A 12,382-nucleotide genomic window follows, 5' to 3' on the forward strand; every position below is an offset into this window, starting at 1 on the left:
GAAGTATCAAGCAAGGAATAATTCCCACAGATTCCCTCAAGCTTCCTCGAGCACACTGGAGCCAAGTGAACACCAGCAGCATCACTGTGAGGACAGCAGCTGCACAGCCCGAGCTCAGGAGCCCCATTTCTCCCTCCTCAGGAAGGAAGGGCCCCATTTCTCTACCAAGGTGTGGGACACACCAGGAGCAGCCCAGCACAGCTCAGCCTCCACCAGAACTGCTGTGCTCGGGTCCAGTCCCTGCTGCATTAAGAAACATGAACATTGTTGTTATGATAGGTTTATAAAAATTTTGTTTTAATCACACAAAACTGAAGTTTGTGATGAAGACTAAGTCAACAGTTCCTCTTAAATACCAGGATGTATAAGACACTGCATTAGGCACTAGGCAGCAGCCAACATCAGTTAGAGTCTGGCAACAGAAGCCATTTAATACCTCCCTTCATTCTTTGTGGAATTACAGGCTTTTGCAATACATGTCATTCCCAGCGACAGGTTACCCAAGGTTTCCCCCACCCCACCTCTGTACATCAGTAAACCTTGTGTATTCCCACCAGAGCAGGGTTAACAATATTAGTGGCATCACAACCATCAAGAAAAGGACAAATTTCTATACAAGATTTTTTTGCAAAAGTTGCAACAGGATTAGTGCATTACGACAGAACCGAGAGAAAAGAAGAGTTGGCATGCTGGAGTCCAACACAAAGAAAGACAACAGGCAGCTCGTTGGATGTACTATATTGACAAGATACTGATTGGTTACATGGAGAAACATACAATACAAAATACAGAAGAAACCAGTTTTGCTTCCCTCTGCCCCACCCCAAATACTCATCATTGATTTGGTCAATAAGTGGCCCAAGAGCCGGAGTTTGTCTCTAATGCTACAGTTTAGTGGTTGTTCTGGGCGCATCATACGGGATCAGCCTCAGCTCTTACAGACAGGGAACTTTAAACACGTGTTCCAATATCCCTTTGTTTCCCATAGTGAACTACAGTGCTGTGGGACCTGGGTGCTGCTGGCCTCACCTGCGGGACGGCCACGCTGGCTGGGCAGACACCAGGTCCTGCATCCACCACCACCAGGAAGAGGGAAGAGCAGAAGTTCATATATTAAAAAAGTGACTTAAGACTTAGAATTGAATTAGTATTTGTACAGAAAGGTGCAGGTGGAAGAACTCCCTCCAGCCTATGATCAGAAAGGGATGGAGAATCACGGCGGCGCCGGCAGCAGCCGCCCTACGGTAAGTGCGATCGTTAGCGTGGGTTCCAGTCACCTCCTCCAAGGCTCGCGGGCCGCAGCAGCTGCTCAGTTGCTGCAGCACTGGCTTCTGCTCGGCTGGCTGCTCTCCTGAAGGTCCACCACCCGATTCCTGCCTGGGCCACCAGGAGCATTCTGGGGTTCATTTTTTGGCAGTTTCTTGGCTAGAAAGGAACAGGATGTTAGCAGGGTCCTCGGGAGAGGTAAATCTCCTCCCACTGCACACCCCAGGCTGGGTTCAGCCTGCTCCAGCCTGAGCCCTCATCACCAACAGTTTGGGACAGGACTAACATGCAGATTGCACTGCATGCCAAACCAACCCGTCTTCAGCTCTGGCTGGTATCAGACCTGCTCCCATCTCCATCACCATCCCAGACACAGGGAATCAGCTTTGCAAGGCTAAGGCTCCACACACCCAGGCAATGACCAATCACACCAGTGTGGCAAACCAGACACCTGCCCCAGTAAGAGCCACCAGCCCTGGCTGACACAGGACCCTCCTGGGCTGCAGTGCTGGTGCTCAGAGCTACACACAGTCCATACCTATTGCCATGAAGATTTCATTCACATTCATCGCTGTCTTCGCTGACGTCTCCATGAACAGCAAGCTGTTGTCATCTGCATATGTTTGTGCATCCTACAAACAATCACATCAGAGTGCTAAAGGCAGCCTGCCTGCCAGGAGGCTCAAGCAGAGTTCACGCACTTCACTTGCCAACACACTAACTGCTGGAGAAATGCTGCCCCAACTTGGGCCAGAAATTCCCTCCCCTGTCCCTGCCTCCACCTGGCCTGGACAACCCAGGACATGCTCCAGGAGCAGCCCTGCACAGCCAGTGTCCCACAGCCTGGCTGAGCAACACGCACACACAGCACCTGGGAGTGTGTCACCCATTGCAAGGGCACCACAAGCAATCCTGTGTGAGGGCTGGCTAAGAACCTCTCCTGAGTGCTTGCCCCAGATGAGGTAAGAGCTGTGAAGAGCAGAGAACAAGCTAGGAATGATTCCTCATGTGTCTCGTACCCAGAAGATGCTGTTTCACACCCTGCAGACATCCCCACATGAGTAAGGCAGCAAAGGAGGCTGAGGACAGAAGTTTGTGCTTTGTGGGCCTCCTGTTCCTCCGCTTTCACCAGGACTTTCACCACAGCACATGTGCTGTGACAGAAGCAAGGAAAGGGCAGGGCACAGACCCTGCTCAGTGGCATCCTGCAGTCCTCAGCACAAAACCTCACTTTCATTCTCCCTCAAAGTATATTTTACATAACTGCCATCTCCCTCACTAAAGCAAAAAGATGCTTTCCTGACCTGCTTGGGTAACAACTTCTCTGGATTCTCACTCACCTGGAAGTCCACAGCTCTCTTGTTAGCAAGGTCTGCCTTGTTTCCTGCTAGTGCAATTACAATATTGGGGCTAGCCTGCCTCTGCAACTCTTTCACCCAGTTCTTGGCTCGTACAAATGTGTCCTGGAAACAAACAGGAGGCAGCAGTCAGGAAGGGCAGCTATGTAGGAATCCACAGGGCAGATATGATTAGAACAAGGCTTTCCTGTGAGAAGTGTTCTGCCTCTGCAGCACTTGGCAGCAGGATCCTTTATCAGCTCACAGCCTTGGCCGGAGCTGAGGAAGAAGCCATGAGCAGTTTTCAAGAACTTGGCACCCACAGCCAGGTACCTGCAGGGCTCTGACCCAGACGTGCTCCAGGGCCCCAGGAGCCTCCTGGCAGCCCCCCGGGAGCCTCCTGGCAGCCCCCCAGCCCTGCCCACACTCACTGTGTTGGTGATGTCGTAGACCACGATGGCTGCCTGAGCCCCCCGGTAGTACATGGGGGCCAGGCTGTGGTATCGCTCCTGCCCCGCCGTGTCCCAGATCTCAAACTTCACCGTTGTGTCATCCAGACACACTGTCTGTGTTAGGAAGGCAGCTGCAAGAGAAGGGGGTTTGCCTCAGCTCCAGCAGGACAGGGCCCAGAGCCAGCACAGCAGCTCAGAGCAGCTCTGCTGCCACACGGGAGCAAGCTGAGCCCTGGGGAGGCCAGTGGCAGCTGCAGCTCTGCTGTGTCACACTCCCTGCTCACAGGAACCAAGAACCATCACACAGTGACAGGAAGGTGGCCCAGAGGCCCCAGGCAGTGGCCAACCCCTGGAGCAAACACTGGCAGACTCTCCCAGCAGCCCCTGGCAGGGATCACACAGTCCAGTTGTGGCACCACCACAGTCACACCTGGGGAGCACCAACAACGGCACCAAACTCAGCCCACTTACACCACACTCCCCAGTTTAGTAACTGGTTGTTTTCTTGTCCCAGTGGGTCTCACACCATGTGTTACACTCAGCACAAAGGCACAGGGCTCAGATACGGACTAAGGCAGAGCACTGCCCTCCACAGAGGAGAATTAGGCCCTGCTTGCACACTTTCAGCTGTGCTTACTCCCTGCAGGGGTCAGAGAGGGACACCTCAAGCCTTTCTCAGGACACCCCCCCAGTACTGCTGCTCAGAGATCCACATGCCAACCAGCCTTTGGTTGATTGGTGACACTGTGCTAATGATTTCAAGCTAATAAACTACTAGACCTGAAAGCACTGTCAAAGTCGTTAACAGTATCAGGCTAGAAACAGCCCCAAAATCCCAGGTATGGTCTGAAAAGATAATTAAGGGCTATAAACCAAACTGAAGGCCTCAGCTCCAATTAGAAGCTGGAGCTGAGGCACTGGAAACAAAGCCTCAGAGGCAATGTGTGGGGTTGCCATAGCGTTATTCTCTGCTGTGCTGATCATTACACCAACAAATTGTGAACCAAGAGTTAAAGCATTAACTGTTTGGCTCTATTTATAGCAAAAAAATCCCAGCCCAGACTGAAATAGCCAGTCTTGCTTCTGACACCCCAGACTGCCCCAGCAAGGTCAGCACCTCCTGGCCACAGGCATCTGGAGCTGGCACTCACCTCCAATTGTGCTCTCCTGGTACTCGTGGAACTGCCCCTTCACGAAGCGCAGGACCAGGCTGGACTTCCCCACCGCCGACTCGCCCAAGAGAACAAGTTTAAACTGGCAGATTTTGTTCCCAGCAGCTGGTCCATTCGGTCGGGCAGCTCCACCTCGACCTGCCATTGTGGTCTAAGTGCAGGAGTGCCGAGAGCTAAGGATGCTGCAGGTGCTGCACTGGATCCACCTGTAGGCAGGTTGCAACTGGAAGAGGAGGTCAGAGTTAGTGACGCGCTCAGGGACCAGCTGCACCAGTTCTAGAGGGTGGTTTGATCTGCAGCCACCATCAGCACAGACTGGTGGTGGTTCCTTGCCACATTGGAAAGTTATCAGCAGTTCCTGTCAGGCAGCAGCTCCTGCAGCAGGATCTCAGTCTGCAGAGCCTCCCTGGAAAAGAGGCAATGGTAAAACAAGCTCTCCTCCCCACCAGTGGGCCCTCCAGCACTTCCCCCCTGTATGGATGTTACACACACCTTGCCGGGGTGAGGCAGGTAAGGAGCACCCAGCACACAATGGGTGTTATTAGAGCTTTGTCTATTCAAACAGCAATTACTCAGTCCACAGAGGTAACTGAGGTTGACCTTTAGCCCCCTCCTCCTCTCCTCAGTTCACAAGGAAGCAGCTTCAGACTATCAATGCTAAACAGAGCCATCCCAGTGCCACAGAGGCAGGAGGTCACGAGGCATTTGGACAAAAGGAGTTTCTAGAGCTGTCTGTTTGTCCTGAGGCACTTGCACCACAACATTCTGCACCTCCCAGCAGGCCCAAGGGTGGCCTCCCCTACAGGGAGGGCACCACCTCAGAAAGGCACCTGGCAGGAGCTGCTCTCTGGGCACAGGCTGTCCCCTCAGAAACGGACAGCAGCTCCCCCTCCAGGAATCACCACCCAGCCTGATCCAAGCACAGACAGCACCTAATGCTTCCCACACCCATCCCAGTGCCTCAGCACCCTTATCCCACAGCATTCCAGGTCATCAGGCTATGGCCACGTTCCTCACATGGACTGTTCAAAGGCAGCATGAACAGACAGCATCCCCTGGGATCAGCACTGCCCACCAGTCCCCAGCACCAGCCTCCTGAGTGTTGCAGAAGCACAAAACCACGGCAGGAACAGCAGGACAAGCTGATTTGCATCCTGAGTTACCCACAAGTGAATCTCAGCGCCTCCCTAAGCACTAAGCTCTGCTGCCTGCAGAGAACAGGAATGCTTTCCAAGTACACAGTTACAGATTTAGGCACATTTCCTGTACCCTTCACAACTCCCACTTCCCTGTGGATGATAAATGCTACAGCTGATTGCATCTGCTCTGGATCACCACTTTCCCTTCTACTCTCCTAATGCAGGCTGTTTGCTGAAAGAAAATGCCCCAAAAGCCAATTTCTCCTTGTCCAGAGAGTATTCCCAAAGAAACTCTGTGTACATCCTCCGTTTTCCCAGCAAATAATAGATATCCATGAATAAGAAGTTTAAAACAGGTTGAACTGGAGTAGAGAGTCCTATGAACAAGGCTCAAGCCCACTGAGCACACAGAAGAGCTTCAAACAGCTGCTTTCCAGGGAAAGGCCTGTCCAGCTGTGACTGCTTGAGGTTACTTTAACTATGCCATAAGTTTAAACAACCCCACAGTTTGATAGGGAACCTCCAGCCATTTCAGAGCTACTCTGGAGCCTGTGAGTGCCAGCAGCTGGAGAACATCAGCAGCTTACACAACATGAAGCACTTGAGCATACACTGACCTAGAGACATCTCACCTCAAATTGCTCTGACCAGGAGGCAGTCAGGCACCAGCTGTCAAGCCAGTACCAGTCACCAGAGCTGGCAGGTAGGACAGAAACCAAGGAGGAAAACTTCTGAGTGCTGTGGGATGATTCAGGAGCCAGAGCTGTGAAGCCATTGCTCTGAGCCCAGTGAAGATATTGTAATTCAGAGCTGGGCCCTTGCACGTAGCATGGTCAGGACTCCCCTCCATCTTTTGAGGAAGGGCAAACACTGTTTGATAGGATGAGAAAGCTTGATATGAAACAAATCAACAACTGGCTTTGCTGGATGATGAGGGAGCAGCGTTGGTTGCTCTGGCCAGGAGCAGCTTGGTCACTGCCAGCTTCAAGAGGCTCAGCAGGAGCTCTGCATCTCTACTAGCCTGAAGAGATTTCCACCTTTTGGAGCTTCCCCTCTAAACAGAGCTTGCAAGGGAACAGCTTTGGTTTAACCTTGTATTTATAACTCCCTGGGCAGTCTATCAGCTCCACTGCTGCTCCAGACCAACATTCTGCACAAACACTGTGTGAATCACAGAGTGCCTGAGTTACGGCCTCCCGAAATCTGATAGCGGTGATTCCCAGAGCAAAACAAGGAAATGAGCTTGTTGACATCCTCAAGTCTTAGCCTGACCTATATTTCACAGATCTTGATGCATTTTGCCATCTGGTCGTGCTACATAAACTCCAACAGAATTAGGTGAGCACATCTATGTTGAGCTCACTGTGGACAGCCACTGGTAGTGCAGGCAGGGCAGCAGCCAGAGCCTTGTCTGCTTCAGTTTTGGAGAAGCAGATCATAATCTAAGGGTGGTTTGAGGCTTCAATACAAGATTATATGGCTTCATCACATGAGAAGTTGCCATATCTTTCAGACATTTGAGTGGAATTGAGAGACCCTAACTGGTGACTGGTAGCCTTGGGCTAAGGACACACCCAAGACCTGGGTGACCAGCTGATGGTCACAGGAGAAACAAATAACTGAGGAAGTGCCCACCAATGCTCCGTAGCAGGACAGGCACCTTCTGCCAATGCCAACATGTTTGAGGATTCCAGTCAGACAGAACTCAGCTCTGCAGAGGGAACAGGCAGCTCAACTACACAGCCTGAACCTGTGCTGGATCAGCCTGCACCCACCAGTGGACACTAACTTGAAGAACAGGGAGTGCTTCCTGCTGAATGAAGCCATTTCGGGTGCTTGGGGAGCTGTTCATTCTCCCAGCAGAGAACTGGGCATTCACCCCTTCCTGCTCCCCACGAGGACCCTGGCACTGACACTCGAGCCATGGGTCAGGCAGACCAAAATAACCACAGCAATATCACAGACAAGGGAAAGCAGCTGAAGTCCCAGCTTGTCCCAGCCTGCCATGCTAATTCAGGCCGTCAAGGCCATGAAAAGGAAGGGCATGGTGGGGTACTCGTAATCAAGATTAAGCAGCATTAATTTTCTTACTAGTTTCTTTTAACTAGTGAAAGCCAGTGCTTGGGAGATCACAAGACCCACAAAAATCCTCATGCTGGTTTGTTTACCTGCCCTACCCACCTCCTGCTCACTGAAGCACACACAGGAGCTCTGCATCCCACAGCAAAAGCACCGATTTTTTTATTATGAACTCTTAACATAGTTTCTTGTTGGCTTTGAGATCAAAGTCAAGTACCAATTCCTGATGCTGTCCCATAAGTGAGAGCTCCAGGGCTATCACTTCTGAAGTTTGTGCTCCTCCAACCCCTCCTCTGCCTGCCAGGGTTTGCTGGAGGGGGCTGTACACAGCCAGGAATATTAAATTTAAGAATCTGAGTGAATTTAAGAATCTGAATGAGAAAACACATGCCATGCCTGCCCAAGTGCAAGACCATTCTCCAGATATCTCAGGATGTTGGGAAATAGCACCAGAGTCCATTTCAAACAAACCTACCCAGGACAAGAACACAAATCTTCACAGGGGAATTACTGTCAGATCCCCATGTTCACCCCTGCAGGAGACCCCACCTCAGGGAAGCTGCTCATTTAAGGTGTCAGAAGTTAGAGAATCTGATATTTTTGCCCTATGTTCACCCAGCAGCAAGGACTACACTGAAAGCTGAGGATATTTAGAAACCCAATCCTGAAGACTCTGGTTACCCAAAGGACTGCTGCTGCTCTCAGCTATGCAAGGAGTTGCTTCACTGGGGATTTGTTGGCTTAGAACCAAAATACTCAAGACAAAAGCCCCAGTGAAGTATTTATCTCGTTAAATAGCTGACAGTGTTACATGAATTCCTTGGCAAAGGAAGCCCTGAAGTTACCCAGTGGTTTTGCTTCACCTCACACTGCACGGGCAGCTGGCCCAGGGCTGCACAGTCAACTCCAGGACATGGAATCAGGAGCAACTTCCATGAGAAGCACCAGCAGAAAGTGTGGATCCCACCTGAGCCGCACACAGAGCACAGCAGCCCAGGCTGGCACAGCTTAATATCCCAACTCATCAATATGATTAATAAGAACAAACTTCCTGAGCCTGACTGCAGGAGGGTCCAGGCTGCAGAGAAAGGAGGAACAGACCCAGCTGCTACAGAGGAGATGAACCAGGAAACACTCACCTACAGACCTCAGTCCCATCAAGTTTTATGAGTTTCAGTACTCTACCTTCCTACCTTTTCCCTCCCCAGAGAAAGAGCCCTCAGTGCCCGGATCAGCAAGGATGCAATCTGGAGTTCAGGAACTGCTCTGGACTGTGCTGCTGCTCTCAACTTCAGCTGGCAGGAGCTGCACTACAGCCCTGAAGTGCAGATTCACAGACCCAAATCAACTCAGCAGTTTCAGCAGCACTCCTATGGCTATGACTAACGTAACCTCTCTGTGCAGTCCCATGTCCAAGGCTCACAGAGACTTGGACACATTCATCTTAATTTAGAGGTAAATAGGATTTCCATTCAAAAGCTTAACTACTCATTCAGCTGCAGACTTGAATTAATAGCAGCTCCCTCTCATGCTGCTGATACACACATCTGTTTCCTGAGATTTGCACATCCATGGCCTCTGGATCAGCCCCAGCAGCCAGCTGTTTTCCAAAGCAGCTTTTCCAAAACAACTCTATCCTCAGAGATTTCAAGGCCACCACCCTGCTGTGACAATCCCTCCAGCACAGACTTCTGTGGAAGAGTTTTACATCCCCTTCATCTCCCATCTCTGCCCACTAGCTCCCTGTCCCACAGTAGCTCCCTCTTGGAGCCCTCACCCACTTTCAGTTATCCTTGGCACAGAAGGCTGGAGATGCAGCCTAGACTGACTCAAATGGAACAAAAGCACCAAGGTTTTAATTCTTCAGCCAAGGTTGTTTAAATCCTGTTCCTGACACTGACTCCTGTTCAGATGCCCCCAACAGACACAGCTTCCCTTTGAGCAGGCACTCAGCAACACCTGCCCTGGATAGCACCCACTATTCACTCACAAAAAGGCAACATCAGCAATGCAAAGCAGCAAACTGCCACCTGCACTGCAAGGAATCTGTGACCTTCAGAATATCTTTCCCAGACTGCACAAAGATCTCCTGCCTCGAGCAGCTCCTTATTTGGAGCACTACCAAACCAAAGCAAACATGAAAACCAGTGTTTTCTTATCTGTTTATGCAGGGTTGTTCCAGCAGCTCATCCCTGTGCTCCAGGGGAGGACAGCATTTCCCCCCAGAACTCAGATGAATTTTATTTTTATTCCCCAATACTGTCACATCCAGGAAGGTGCCCTGTTTCTGGCCAGTGTCTAAAGTGTTCTCAGTGTTATTCCGACAACTTCTCAGGACTTGCATAAGAGGCTGCAAACTTCATACCCCAAGGGAAGAAAACAGCTGACTCCAACATTTCTACATTCTATCCTCCTTTAAGTCTGCTGACAGGAATACTCTGGGCTACACCCATTTCATTAGAAGCGTTCCCATTTCATTTCCTGTGTCTGAAAGTGCTCGGCATTCCCTCCCCCTCCCTCCTCAGGGAGATGCCGTGACCACCATTCACTAACTGTGCAGCACTGAAGAAGTTTGGATGCAGAGCTGATGACCTGCAGGGCCTAGAACAACCCTCAAACTGATCCTTGTTGAGATGCATAAGAGCTTTTTTGTGATGAAGGTAATGCCACGTCTCAGCACAACAATTCGGTTTGGCCAAGCACAAACACATCACCAGTTCCTTTACACACTGCCCAACACATCACTGGTTTCACAGGAAAGCAAAGTGTACTCTTCCAATGCAAAACTAGATAAATGTTTTATTTTACTGTATTCATATCCACGTGCCAAGCCAGCCTTTCTCTTATGCTCTCCAATAACTCAAACCCTCTCCAGGAGTCCATCTCATCTTGCCTGGGTTGTTCCATCACCTGAAGAGGCATCAGCACCTATTTACTACAGGGACCCCACACTGCCTGCACAACCTGCAACCAAATGTCAGCTAAACCAGCCAGAGCATCTTTGGAGAGAAGGATACCACAGAAGCAGATTTTTGGTCTGAAGGTATTGACTGGTCCAGTAAACTGCTGTGATTCATGAGGGGTCTGAGGTGATTTCAACACTGAGAGCCAGCTATGACCCCAAACATTCCTGTCCTTGACCTCCCACATCCAGCCAGGCTCCTGCTTTACCTGCTTGCCTCACTCCAAGAATGCATCGAGATCAACATTGTCTTGTAGCTGCCTACAGGTACTATCCTGAACTCTTAGCCCTTTTCTTTCACCTTATTATCCAGGTGAGCTGAAAAGAAATGTAAAAGACTTCCAGACTCAAGGCAGTAATGGACATTAGTGGGTATTTCCAGGAAGCTCACTCAGACTGCACGGCATGTCAAGACAACTGGACTGAGTTTGCTTTTTTTGGCCCCAGCCAAGGCTCAGAGAAGGCTCAGGAGCCCCAGCAGAGCACAGGCCCCATGTCAGGCTGTAAACAGGGCAGCTCAAGTGTGCTGACCCTCCACACAAAAAGCTAAGAATAGCAGATGCAAGTTGTTCCACACCAGACTTAAAATAGTCCATCGACATATTCTCCTCTCCAACTTCCTCACAGGATTGAAAACAGCCAAGGTCAGAGCTCCAACAGCCACATCTGAGGGCAGCAACTAAAGGTCAGCTGGACCGGGGTCAGGGCTGGGCTGGGCTCCTTGCAGGTCACAGCAGCACTCACAGCCCCTGCCCAGCCCCAGGAGCTCTGTCAGCATCTTGAGCATCACCAGGAATGAGGGCCCAGCAGTTTCCCCAGGATTTAGCAGGGCAAACCTGTTGCTCCCACTCCCACCTGCAATCCCACACCCATCACACTCCCAGCTCACACACCAGGGTCTCCCCCACTGTGGTGGAGATCCGAGGACAGCCTTGCTCGAGGTTCCCTTACAGACAAGCCACACAATGTCCTTGCAGCCCGCGGGCCGTGCTCAGGGCCCTACAGCACCACGGGTTTTCCTTCACAAGAGTCCTTGGGGGGCACAAGGCTGTGTTTAGCACCGGTGGTGACCCAGGACAGTCTCCCCTGGAGCTCATTTGCAGCAAACCAAGCCACCTCCCTCATTTCAGCAGTTCCCAGGAACCCAGCCGGGCTTCCCAGCTCCTGGAGTTTCTATTCCTACCTCAGAGGCTGAGCAACTGCTACAAAACATGATCCCACCACGAAAACCCCTTCTGTCCCGGCACCACGCCTTCCCCAATCCCATTGAACTCCCAGTCAGCCACGGCTGCGAGAGGCGGGAGCTGGGGCACAGCCCCGGGACCATCACACGGTACCGGCTGCAGGTGCTCGCTCCCGCTGCCCCGCGGGCCGCTCTTGCTCACAGCCAGCGCGGAGGAGCCCGACCCGAGCACCCACAGCGCCGCCGGGACGCGGCTCCTCTCCCGTTACCGCTCAGCGCACCCCGGTACCAGCAGGCCGGGGCCGCCGGTGCCCCGAGGCAGCGCCGCTCCCCCGCCTCGCAAGACACGCAGGGCCCCGCTAGGCCGGCGCACGGCGAGAAGGGAGGGAACGCGGCCGCCCAGAGCCCCCGCCCCGCCGGCGGCAGCGCCCGTCCGGTCCAGCCCCAGCATCGCCCCGCCCGGCACAGCGGCGCCACCGAGCCCCCGCTCCACTCCCGCCACGGGGCCCCCGAAGCGGCGGGGCCCGGCTGCCGCCCTCGGCCGGGCGAGATCCTGGGGAACAGGTTCACACCCTCGGGCCGGGCCCGGCTACCTCGGGGCGAAACGAACGGCCGCGACCCCACTCACCGCCCGCAGCGCCGCTCCCGCCGGTGCGTCTCGCAGGCCCCGGCCCTCACTTCCGCCTTTACCCGTTCCGCTTCCGGACCCGACCACCCCTTCCGCCCCTCGCTCGCCGGCCAGAGGCGGACACGGCTGCCAATCACCCGCCCCCGCCCCACCCATGCCACGCC

General features: G+C 52.6%; 1 protein-coding gene across 1 annotated transcript; it reads right to left on the reverse strand.

Moving 5' to 3' along the window:
* Nucleotides 1–723: 723 nt before the first annotated feature.
* RAB5C (RAB5C, member RAS oncogene family) lies at nt 724–12,357 on the reverse strand. The gene is made up of 6 exons (XM_063403873.1): nt 12,219–12,357; nt 4,207–4,450; nt 3,035–3,186; nt 2,607–2,729; nt 1,805–1,898; nt 724–1,425 (listed from the first exon to the last, which is right to left on the reverse strand). The coding sequence occupies exons 2-6, from the start codon at nt 4,370–4,372 to the stop codon at nt 1,310–1,312; spliced, it is 651 nt and encodes a 216-aa protein (XP_063259943.1). The 5' UTR covers nt 4,373–4,450; nt 12,219–12,357; the 3' UTR covers nt 724–1,309.
* Nucleotides 12,358–12,382: the final 25 nt, after the last annotated feature.

The sequence above is a fragment of the Prinia subflava genome, chromosome 8 (assembly GCF_021018805.1).
Source record: "Prinia subflava isolate CZ2003 ecotype Zambia chromosome 8, Cam_Psub_1.2, whole genome shotgun sequence".
Classification (NCBI taxonomy): Eukaryota; Metazoa; Chordata; class Aves; order Passeriformes; family Cisticolidae; genus Prinia; species Prinia subflava.